The sequence below is a fragment of the Patagioenas fasciata genome, chromosome 11, assembly GCF_037038585.1.
Source record: "Patagioenas fasciata isolate bPatFas1 chromosome 11, bPatFas1.hap1, whole genome shotgun sequence".
NCBI lineage: Eukaryota > Metazoa > Chordata > Aves > Columbiformes > Columbidae > Patagioenas > Patagioenas fasciata.
Genome location: NC_092530.1, coordinates 25,102,811 through 25,115,134, shown reverse-complemented (window position 1 = coordinate 25,115,134; position 12,324 = coordinate 25,102,811). Strand labels below are relative to the sequence as shown.

General features: G+C 52.8%; 1 protein-coding gene across 2 annotated transcripts in view; it reads right to left on the bottom strand.

Annotated features, from left to right (window-relative positions):
- Window positions 1-12,324, bottom strand: part of FRMPD3 (FERM and PDZ domain containing 3) — a 58,630-nt gene that overhangs the window by 9,216 nt on the left and 37,090 nt on the right. For both annotated transcript variants that reach the window (XM_065846810.2, XM_065846811.2), the window contains exon 15: window positions 1,804-1,948. In XM_065846810.2, the coding sequence (XP_065702882.1) occupies window positions 1,804-1,948 (145 nt within the window). The remainder of the gene's footprint in view (window positions 1-1,803; window positions 1,949-12,324) is intronic.

Genomic DNA, 12,324 nt, shown 5'->3' with positions numbered 1-12,324 from the left:
TTGTTTTCTCAATACACTCTAAATTCACTGCTTCTGAAGGATGCCTGAGCAGCTGGGCTGAGTGTACTGGGTCTGCAGGGAAACTCTTCTGCTCCACTGGTCAGATTTTCATTGCAGCACTAAAGACAGACCAGGCCATCGAGACGGGGCTCGCTCTTTCACACGAAGACCATGGATCCATTGCTCCATCACTGTCCTGCCCACACCATGACTTCTCCTCACACTCCCTCCACCCCCCTGCAGAGTGACATTGGTTTCAAGAGACTGTCAAGAAAAGGGTGAGATCTTCTGCCCCTTTTGGCGTTGGTTTGGACTGTGGTCACAAAGCAAAATTTCTCCAAGGAAAAATCCTCACTATTATCACTGTTGCTAGAGTGTGGAAAAGCACCACTCACACATGCTGAGATGCCCCTGAATGTCCAGTAACTGTGGGCACCGTCAGCATCCCTTTGAGCCCCTGGGGATGTTCTGGGATGCTCTCTGCTTCGTATCTCATTCTTCTGATTCCCCACAGCCCTGTGCCCCATGTGTCCCTGTAGCCCATCTCAGGGTGACCTGACTCAGGGAAGGACCACTCTGATGATAGCCAGTTAAGCTAGAAACACCCTCCACTTATAGCCAAATGTGGCTAAACGTGTTTCTGTAGGGCACCCAGAACAGAGAGCACAGTGACAGTTGTCAGTAAGGTGAAGAAATGAAAGGAAACCATGCACGTATACTTACACCAACATCACCTTCCAGGTCTCTGCAGATGCCTTCCTGATGCCTCTTGTGAATCTGTCCTCCCACATGTGCTAAGTCCGTGTCCAGGTACCTTCCTTAGACCTCAGAGGCACCGAGTCCCCTCCCAATGGCCCTGTGAGTTCTCGGCACTCCTCCCAGCTAGTCCCATCTTGAGGAGGCTGTTTTGACACTCTGCCAGCTAAACTGAAAACTTGTCACAGCTCTCTGGAGCTGCAGTGTCATGCGAGAGGTCTAGGGGCCAACTTCCAGAGTCAGCTGGGTTGGTATCTTGCCCATCTCCAGCCACTGATCCTATATTTCCGCATACAAAATGTACTCGATGTGAACACCCGCATGGAACAACCAAATGTAGCTCATGGCTGGCTCTTGTTTGAAATCACTCTTGAGAATCAGCCATCATTTTGAGGGTGACTGACACCTGCAACCCATCCTCAAGGCACAGGGTACCGGTGCCTGGTGGGACAGAACCCACGTTTAGCTGTTCTGATCTCCTGAATGCCCAGATCTGCTCCCTGCATCTGGCTGGGCACCTGAACAGCCAGGACACCAAAGTTTTCTTCCTGATTTAAGAAATCAGCGGGGCAGCTCTGCTTGCAGAGCTGCCCATGCAATCCATACCCCGTGGATGAAGGCAGCAGTGTCTGCAGGCAGCAGGAGTGCGGTCTCTGTCTGAGTCCATACACTCATGTTGCTCTCTGGAGCTAGGATGCCGGCCAAGGAGCGTGTGCTGCATCCCTGCAGCAACGCACAGGCTGTTCTGTGAGGACCCAGCGTTCAGCTGGCAGCACTACAGGTCTTTGCAAATGGCACCTCCTGAATCTGCTCGAGGAGCTGCCAGAACGCTTGCAGTGAGTGTTTAGGGCACAAGCTGACACTGCAAGACAGAGCTTATCCAAAATGAGGACTTGTCTCCCTGCTCCCTCTTTCCTGGTTATAGAGGGGTCTGCTGGTTCTGCAGAGGGGAGATGCCAGTAATGCTGCAGAGCTCTAGGTGGAGGGAGGAGGAGCAAGAGGGAGGTTGGGGAGGGTCTCACACAGAAAGCAGAGGCTGAAACGTACCTGCCTTGATAATCTGAGGCGGGGGCGGCTGGCTGGGGGCTCTGGAGAATATCATCTTCTTGGAGTCCACCAGGAGCCGGCAGTAGCCTGCAATCAGGCAGGCGAAGTTGGTGGCTTCAGGCCACTCCATCAGCAGCACCAGCGGCTGGAAGGCAAGAGAGGCAAAGCAGGTGAGGGCCAGGCGGCTCAGGACCAGGGCTCCAAAGGGGTTGTGCTGGGCCATTGCACTGGTGTAACTGGTGAGCTGGCTGGCATTTTTAGCACCCACACAGGAAAAGCCAGCCAGGTGCATGTCCTTGTTCCAGGTCACCCAACAAACTCGTTCTGCACAAGAAAGCGCCTTGTTGCAGCTGCAGTTCCTGCTCACCGGGTCCTCCAAGGATGGTGAAGGAGGGGGAGCCCTGCAGGGCCTGGGCTGTGCGTGGCAGTGCCCCCCCATGCAACTGGCTCCTGCTGCCACAACCCCTGTTTCATTGTAGGCACCACATCGTCCTCCCATAAACTAAGACATCTGCTTCCAGCAAGATGCAGAAGGGGCAAAAACCCATTATGGGCTCCCCCAGCCACCACTCTGAGCCTGCGTCAGCACAGCTTGGTGTCAGCACCGCTCAAGGCCAGACCCGTGAGATGGAGAAAAAATTGACTGTGCCTTCAATAAAGTTATTGCATTGCAGCTCTAGCCCTCATCCACCCCTTGCACAAAGCACAGGCACCTCAAGGACCTTTGCACCCAGGTACAGGGCTTATCTGAGGCAACAGAGGGATGTTTAACCGCTGCTGTTGCTCAGGCTGCCTGTCTTGCCACACTCAGGATCTTGCACGCTCACAGTGCTGTGGGACTCAGACGAACTTGTTTACCATATCCAGGGCAAATGAAGCCTGTTTTAAAAATCACTTTAAGCCTACGCAGTGTGAAAAGCATTGCAGCTATTTTGGTTTTCTTGTTTTATAACCACAGGAGGTTCCTGGTACCCACTGGCCAGTTCTGTGCTCTGCTCAACACTTGCTTTTTTAAGCCACCAAGCCAGCTCTGGCAAAGGAAGACCCAGCCTTACAGCACAGCCCACTCTGGAGCGTACAATGCAATAAATCTGGGTGTGAAGCCATCAGCCCTTGGCAGAGCCACGTGTGATGCCCAAAACACACCAGCCCCTGGCAGGGGCTGATTCCTCCCGGGGCCATGGTAAAGAAATTCCTTCCTTGGATGCTGTGCAGGAAAAGAAATAACCGGACAAGCAAACATGCTTTGCTGAGAGGCCCTGCCCCTGCCTGCTTGACAAGGCTCTTTTTGCATCATAGAAAATAAACCTGAGATGACAGAGATCAAAGGGAAAGTATCAATGTAGAAAGAAAGGAGAGAAGAGATTCTCCACGTAGCCCGAAGGAGGCAGGAACGTGTCATCTCAGGTGAGGGGGGTGACACCCAGCTCCAGTCTTGACATAAGTGATGGAAAGGATGATGAAAAGGTGATGAAAGGAAATTGTGTGTTCCAGTTCTGCCATACGAAGCATCCTTAAAACAAGTGCCTTCTACATAGGGCTAAGCCTTCTTGGGTTTTTCAAGCCATCTGTTGAATACAGAGACATTTGTGCATTTTCCCCCCTCTGCTATGCAGCAGCGAGGGTTTGCGTGCTAGCAACAAGAAAGGGAGAAAACGCCAAGGGGAGGGAGGCAATGGCTGATGAGTGTCCGTTAGCAGGAGATTAAATGAAGAGGCCAAGGCAGGCTGAGAATTCCCTTTCAAAAGGAAAACCAGGGGAAATAGTTTCCACCGTGTAACCACTTAACTCTTGGGGACACCATGGCTGGGTGACACAGAGTCATGGGCTGTCTCTGCCTCCCTGTCAGCGCTTGTCGTTCAGTCCATGGTGCAGTCCCAGTGCCCCCAGCTGGGTACCAGCACTGGCCCTCTTTCCATCTTTGCTCAGATACCTCTGCTTCAGGATGCTCCCAGAAATGGGACTGTAGGTTCTTGCTGGCAAGAAGCAGCCCCTGGATCAATCCTCCTGAAGGCAGACAGCACCGAGACACAACCACCCTGACTGGTGTTTCTTGCCTACAGATAAAACACATGGAACACACCAAGATGCCACAAGCTCCCTGCCAGGTCTCCAAGCAAGCCCAGCATCCAGAATGGCTTCCAGCAGCCAGTGTGTGGCATTCTGGGCTTAACCATAACACTTAACCCTCAAAAAGAGCATCATGGCTTAGTGAGGAGTCTCAGGAACAATTACTCTCATATCCTGGCAAGCAAGTGGTGTGAGAGTTCTCCTCTAATTGTCGAGCATTCAAATATTGTTACTAGGGATTAAATCACTTCAGGGGCAGCTTCGAGGCTTCCACCCTGCTGCCACATCTCCCTGAACGTGGCCAACAGACCTGAAACTGATTTGTGGGGTCAAGAGGCAACGAGGCAACACAATTGCAGCAGTCTTGTTTCCTTGGGAAACCAGGCTACAAAGAGGAGGTGTCAGGGATGGCAGCTAAGGGAGATGTTATTTTTAGACATCAGCAGTGCTGGTCACCCTGTTCCACGCAGGCAAAGCAAATGAGATCTCGTGGAGGCCACCAGGCACAGGTGAGCTGAGCAAACATTGGAAATTTTTCATGCAGCTGTTAAGAAAGTCAAATAACGTTACTAAGGGGTCTAGGTAGTAAATTCAGGGCAGCATTGCAGGGAGCTGCTCTAAGTAACAACAACACAGGACCGTAATCTGTGCTTTGGGCTTCCTTGCGATACCCACGTCTTGCAGCAAGCAGGACTGACCTCCTTTGCTTTGGGAACCTCCTGCAAGGAGCAGCGAGTGCTTGTGCCCGTGGTCAGTACCGGCATGGGCCCCAAGGGGCTGGGGCTCATGCAACGTCCCGACCTCCCTCTGCCAATTTTTAACTCGCTGCTCAACCTCAGCCAGAGTTGACAAAAAGGCAGCAACCTGAAAGAGTGTGAATCTTCTTTCTTCTAAACCTGGCAGTGCGCCAGAGCAGAGAGACTTCTGCGAGCAGCTGGAAGGCGCGGAAGGATGCAGTAGGAGCAAAACCGGTGTCATTCCTCTAAGACCTACTGCCCACCCCATTGGTCTCTCTTTCCCAGCTGTTAATCAGGACGTGGTGTTAATCACCGATGGAAAACAAGTTACTGAGTGACCTTCCAGGTGATCCCCTCACCACATCTCATGCCAACCAGCCCATCCTCTTCCTCCACCTCACCCGCAAGTTCTCGCTGCAGCAGCTGCAGGGACTCACACCTCACTGGTTCTACACAGAAACAAACTTACTGGGATAATCCCACTGCTCTAACAATGCCAAACATCAGATTCCCAGTGGGATGCACAGGTAAAGGTTCATCTCTGACCTCTAATATGCCAACATGAAAAGAAGCAAATTTTAAAGAGAATGCTTGTTCTACATCTAATGCATAATACCAGCCTGAAATTATTGATGTTTGGATCTTTCACTCATACTGGTTTTCTAGATTTTCTAGTCCTAATGAGAAAAACAACATTTTTTCACTTAAAAGTTTCCTGCTTGGCAACCAATCTCTCTGGAAGGTAAACCAAAATACATTTATACTGAATATAAGAGATTTCCATTAGCTTATTAAGGATATAGTGCCTTTTCTATTATGCCCTGCCTTTAAATCAAACCTTGATGTCCTTCTGGAGAATATTCTCTTGTTCAGACAAAGGTGAAGGCTTCATGGAGGAAAGTCTGGAAGGAATTTTATAGCCATGGTTATGCTGCAGGATCTTAAGAGTCCTTATATTTAAATTATGATCTGATCTATGCATGCTATAACCCTTAAGCTTATATGCATTTCCTTTTAATCTCCCTCCTTTATCATGTACTTTGAGTCTTACCCTGCTTCCTTTAATGTAGTACAGCAGAAAGGTGGGAAATGAATTTACATAATTTATGTTCCCTGGTTTACTTGAGGTGCACTGCTAAGCTTGTATTTAATAATATAGGCTTCCAGGCCTAATGAGACAGCAGTCAATTTTTCACGCATACACTGACCTTTCTTTCCCTCCCTTTAAGCATTATTAACTCAGCTCTATCAATACCAGGCTGCTTGTGATTAGGATCATTATTTCCCATTTGTTGATCAATAAACCTCCTGCCTTTGTTAGCAGCAGCCCTTCAGCTTTCTGCAGCGGCACCTCCGTCCTGAGGATCTGAGACATGGAGGTGTCTCCTCATCTCCATTGCCGTGGTGCTGCTGTGTCCTGGGAAAGGCACAGACAGGTCCAGCCAACACCTTCCCATCACACTACGGCTGCAGACATGGAGGCGTCTCCTCATCTCCATTGCCATGGTGCTGCTGCGTTCTGGGAGAGGCACAAACAGGTCCAGCCAACACCTTCCCATCACACTGCGGCTGCAGACATGGAGGTGTCTCCTCATCTCCATTGCCGTGGTGCTGCTGTGTCCTGGGAAAGGCACAGACAGGTCCAGCCAACACCTTCCCATCACACTGCGGCTGCAGACATGGAGGCGTCTCCTCATCTCCATTGCCATGGTGCTGCTGCGTTCTGGGAGAGGCACAGACAGGTCCAGCCAACACCTTCCCATCACACTGCGGCTGCAGACATGGAGGTGTCTCCTCATCTCCATTGCCGTGGTGCTGCTGTGTCCTGGGAGAGGCACAGACAGGTCCAGCCAACACCTTCCCATCACACTGCGGCTGCAGACATGGAGGCGTCTCCTCATCTCCATTGCCATGGTGCTGCTGCGTTCTGGGAGAGGCACAGACAGGTCCAGCCAACACCTTCCCATCACACTGCGGCTGCAGACATGGAGGTGTCTCCTCATCTCCATTGCCGTGGTGCTGCTGTGTTCTGGGAGAGGCACAGACAGGTCCAGCCAACACCTTCCCATCACACTGCGGCTGCAGACATGGAGGTGTCTCCTCATCTCCATTGCCGTGGTGCTGCTGTGTTCTGGGAGAGGCACAGACAGGTCCAGCCAACACCTTCCCATCACACTGCGGCTGCAACCCTGGCCAACTTCTGTCTCCCCTCTCACACCTATTCAAACGGCTTGTGCTCTTCCCTGCGGGATTTCTAATAACCAGAGCCTGCTGGTGCTTTTGGCATCCTCCACGTTTCCTATTTGTTGGAGCAAGTTCTTAGGAATCCCAAGGTTGCAGCACCATCAGGCTGCGCTCAGGTCCACAGCGCAGGATGCCCAAGTTCTGCTTCAATTTTTTTTTAAATAAGCAAAACAAATTTGGCTCTGCAGGCTTGGAAACTCATCCTCTCCATATGTTGTCTGTCTCATGTTTCTGGCTGGCTCCTGTCTTGGGTGCCCGTGGGCAGCACTATGGGTGACACCAGAGCTAGCACCACATGCTGGTACCTGCTTTGCTTTACATCCCACTAGAAAGGCTCTGCAAGGGGGAAACTGCGTCCTAGGTGCTGAGCCAAGGGAAATCTTGATCCCTCTCTCTCTACTGTGAGATGACAGTTTCAGAATGGCTTAATGCAAATAAAGATGACTTCAGCTTAGGGAGCCACAGCCTTCAGGTCCATCGTCACTCCAAAGCCTTGCTCCTTGCATAGAAGAAATCCGATGGTCGTCAGTCATTGCTTGCATGAGTGGCAGCAATGCCAGCCTCGCAGTTTGATGGGGCTGTCCACCATTTTCAGCTTACAGCTTGGCAAACACACGTATGGCACCAGCCCCAGCATCCACCGCGCGTCCCTGTCCCGCGGGGCTCGGGAAGCCAGTGAGATGGAGAGGTGGCCATCGGGCAGGACCTGGCTCCTTCCCGGGCAGAGGAGCAGGCTGCACCCCAGCCGTGCACGGCAGCTTTTTATTTCCACGGCAAGCTGGAAGCACATCGGCGCCCGGGGATGCTGACATCGATAGCCAGATTCCAGGCACAGCAGCAGCCGGGGACCTTTCTGAATTAATTTTTCCTCCTTTGTTTTCCTCTGTCGAGTCTTGATCTCGGCTAAAGTGCCAGCTGGCTGCAGGCCCCACTGGGAGACATGAAGTCAATTACTCTGATGCCTTTGATTGAATTGTGCTTGGTGAGGGGCCAGCTGCCGCGGGCTCCTGCCCTGCAGCCCAGCGTGGGGACGAGGCGCAGCCTGGGACAGATCCTGTTACATTGCAGACACTTGTCCGGGCTCAGGCGGTCCTGCTGCCCCTCGAGCATTCCTTTTTCATTCCCATTCAGAAGGCTTCGGGAGATTTTTTTTGCCAGTGTCAACACCGTTAATAATAAAAAGTCCAGTGGCATGCAGTTGCGTAAATCAGAAAAGCATTTGGAAAGGCATTTTGGTTAAAGAAAAAAAACCCCTTCCTTCTGCAGTAGCTGTGGAGCTGCATAGCCTGGGGTGCAACCCGGTGGAGCTGGACATCAGGAGCTGCTCTGATCTGGGGAGCAGCCCCGGCTGTGGGGCAGGAGATGCTGACACGGCCCTTCCGGGGATGCTGGGAGGTAGAAGAGGACTCTGCAGCCCCGCGCTGGGGAGGAGGGGAGATGCATGCCTGGAAGCCCAAATCTGAGCTGGCTCAGGGGCACTGGCCACACTCAAATGCTGATCCCAGCACCACTGGGCAGCTGGAGGGGGAAGCCCCCAGGAGATGCAAGGCTGCAGCCCCCAGACCACCGAGACAATCTGCATTTAATGCATCAAGATCACAGGAGACACCATGCACCACCACCCTGTCCCCCGCAAATCTATGAGCTCCAGAATCAATGCTCAAACACCAAGAAGCCTGGAGTGCAGGAGGAAGAGTGGAGAAGTGACAACCTCAGCAAAGAAAGGACTTTTCCAGGTGGGAATGATCACACGATCCTGCAAAATGTTTGCACCGGTGCAGCGCAGCTGAGGAAGCACCGTCCCGCCCCCAGCTCCATGCTGTGAACCTTCTCAGTATTTCCAAGCAAACCTGACCCGCTCACTCCATCGCTGTCAAGGCAAAACCTGCTCCTCTCCTCCCAGCAGCTCGCTCGGACACTGCATGGAACAAAAATCCTTCTTTGACCCAGGAGCAGTGGCCTGGAGGCTTTTGTTCCTCTGCACTGAGGTTGTGCAGCTCCTCTACAAGGGGTCCTGCCAGCATTTGCCCCCCACTTGCCACCCTCACAGTGGCAAAGAGCTAAAGAAAGCAAAGCAGAGGCACCAGCCCTGGGTCTGTATCCAAAACGCACTGTTTTGCACAGAAACTGAAGCCCAGGATGGAAAAACTCCAAAACAAACAGACTAAACACCCAGTGAACAATTTATAAGACAAACACTGCTTTTCTTCCTCCTGAACTAAAGGCAAATTGTTTACAATCTCCTCAAGTCTGCTTGTTACCTGAAAATCTTCCCCAGCTCCTTCCTGGCAGGTTCGTCTGGGCTGCGGTTGCAGGCGAGCAGCGGATAAGGACGTTTGGGCGGCACTGCCTGGTGTGGTTGGGGTGTGCAGACCTCCCGGCTGATGGCTGCTCCATGACCTGACCCCCTCGTTTTAACCGTTAGGATCAACTACACGACATCAATAAACCTGGCGCTTAGAAATTCAAAATGGCTTTTCTGCACAAATCCCTGAACCGTCACCGAACATCTGACGTTACCACAGTAACCCAGCGAGCAGCTGCGATGGGCTGGCAACACCTCACCCGTTCAGGGTGGCTCATCCGCATCCCCGCTGTTACCTGGGGAATGCACCGGAGCTGCCCCAGCACCAGCATCCCACACTGGGCATCACGCTGCAATGGCCCCAGGGGGACACCCCCATCTGCTCTGTGATCTGCAGGTCTCCAACAGGCTTTGGGGGAGATATAGATTGAACGCAGGTCTCCAGAGCAGTCAGGACACTACTTCAAGCACAACCCTCTAATGGTTTATGACTCAACAGCGGAAGCAGATTTATTTGCAACCCAGGGCTGTAGCCAGCGACACGTTCAGTGCAATAGAATAATTGCAGGGAGCAGATTAGCACTGCGAGGTAATGATCTTTTTGCCTGCTTTTCTTAGCCTGCCTCATCCATCGCTGTCCTGAGAAAGATTAGCATATGCCTCATTTTGGAGCAGACATTCTGGCTTTAAAACCCAGCCCTTTGGATAACGGTTAAATGAAGACAGATACCAGCAGCCTCCGCACTGGCAGGGTGCTGCTGAGCCTGCTGAGATTCACAAATGGGATGCTCACTCTGCTCCAGGCAGGCAGAGGGGCTTTTGGTGGCTGTAGGCAGCTGTCTGGAATTTCTCAGGGAGATAAAGCTGCCATGCACGCGTATGTGCTCACAGGACACTGTATGTGAGCTGCCTTTTCTCCAGCAACTGGGAGGCTGGATAGAGGGAGCGCAGCAGAAAGTCTGCTCCTCCAGCAGGAAAGGGCTGGTGGCGTCAGGGAGCTAACTACTGCTGCAGAGCAGGGCTGTGGGGGAGCTGCACTGCAGGAGCTGTGGAGAAGCCTCATGAGAATTGCCACCTAATTTATAGCAGCTGGACATCAGGACCCCCTCAGCCTCCAGCCAATCTGCCACTCCTGTGGCCAGTCTCAGCCACGCATCAGGGGGACGGCTGCTCTCCCTGTGCCAGGGACAGGGACGCGGCACCAGAGGGGCCTGTGCACCCCACTGTGAGCTCGATGTGCTGCCAGGGCCGAGCGGGGTCGTGGGGAGCAGACCTGATGCTGCACATCCCCCTGCGTGGTGCTTGCAACCGGTGAGATGGCCACGGAGCAATGTGGCAGCAAGAACACGCTCTGAGCGCCCGCAGTGAGCAATGAGCAGTCAGTCATGGGGTTCTAACCAGCCTATTATTAATCCATTAATATTGTGATTTATACACACATACCCAAAGGGGCGTGGGCACCAAGAGAACCACGCGCTCATGGTGCGGACAACAACCCTTGGTTATACCGGCTCTGTAAGCAGCAAGGAAGAGACCTGGTGGGTCTCTAGGCAGCCAGAGGGGCTGGGCAGGGAGGGCTTCCACCTGCCCCAGCTGCAGGAGGGGAGGTTTGAGGGTTTTGAAGGGTAGGGACAGGCACAGCAGGATAGCAGAACTTCACCTGGGCAACAACTGACCTCAGTGAGATGCAGAAGAGGGGATATTACAGATGACCTAATAACCACTGAATTACAAATGCAAGAAAAGGGCTTCACTGCTGAGGCTGTTGGAGGCAACAGGGTGGCTCTGGCAGGGGCTACTGGGGTGTAACTGCAGTTCAGCAGAGCTACTGGACCAGGCACAGAGGCAGCAGGAAAACAGACGTGGGGGAATTAATGAGCCTGGTGGGAGGAAGTGCTAAAATCCACCAGGAGGGGAGGCAGCAGGAGAATCCTAAACAAATCCACCATGATTACATCTGCGAAGCTACGGCTGAAATAGCACAAGGAAAGGGCTGCAGAGAGGGCTGAGGCTTAGATACCTTGCAGGAGATGAGGAAATGTGGAGGCAGCCAGCAAAGCAGCTCAACTTTATCAGCCTCAGGGGAAAGGGGATGAATGTGGGGTCAGCAAAACTAAGCTACAGCCAAAGGCTCAGAGGGCTTGTGCAGATACACCCTGTATCTTCTGCAGCATTTCTGTGGCCCACAGTGGTCACAGATCCACTGTGCCGGATCTCATGGCATGAGGCAGCCTGTGCCAAGCACAGCTCCTGTCTAATTTAGCCCAAACTCAATCCTAACTCTGGTCTGTTGAATTCAAGGTGGGAGGAGAGGATGAGGCTTGGCATTTATCTGTCAGATTTGCGGCCTCTCAGCTCTGTCCTTCCCCGTGGGGCAGGGAAGAGCTGGGCATGGGGAGGCAGTGAAACTGAGGATGCCATGGGGCAGGCACACAGCTATCTGCCAGTGACTCTGACAGAGACATGTCCTAGCTTATTAAAAACCTGAGCAAAGCCCAGCGGAAGATCTCCTTAGGATCTTGTGGCTGCTGGACCAGACATTAAAGAAGTCAGTAAACCTCTTACTGTATCACTGACAGTGCTTCTGAAGGGTTTGGGACACAAGAGAGACAGGAGACTGCGAGGGGTGAGGTGGGGTGGTGGGGCCAGACCATGGGGATCCACTGCCAGAACTAGCATTGTACCACGCAACAACTAGCAGGGGATGGCAGGATGGTAAAAGCACAGGGCCCAGAAGGGCACGTACGCCAAGGAGTGGTAACACTGCTCCGTGGGCTGAAGGGGAGAATAACAGTGGCAGCTGGCAAGACACCCGGGGGGTGTGTTACTGGAGCCAGTGACACTCATGCCCAGGGATGCTCAGCGATCTCTTCTCTCACTCTGAGCCTGGCGCTCCTCGTCCCGTCATTTTCAGTTCATTCCACCATCCTGCATGCCTTGACAAGTTCCACAAGTGCTGCTAATGCACAAAACCCCACCGGTACCTGCATCCATCCCAGGTGTGGCCACAGACTGCTCCTCTCCAGCCCCAAGCAGAGGCACTGTCCTGCCTCCTGTGTCACCCCCATCTGCCCCAAGGACCCTGCTCCAACTGTTGAGCAGGTGTTTGGGCCATGGCCAGAATGCCACCACGCACCCTTGGTGTCAGTCCCTGCCTCCATGGTA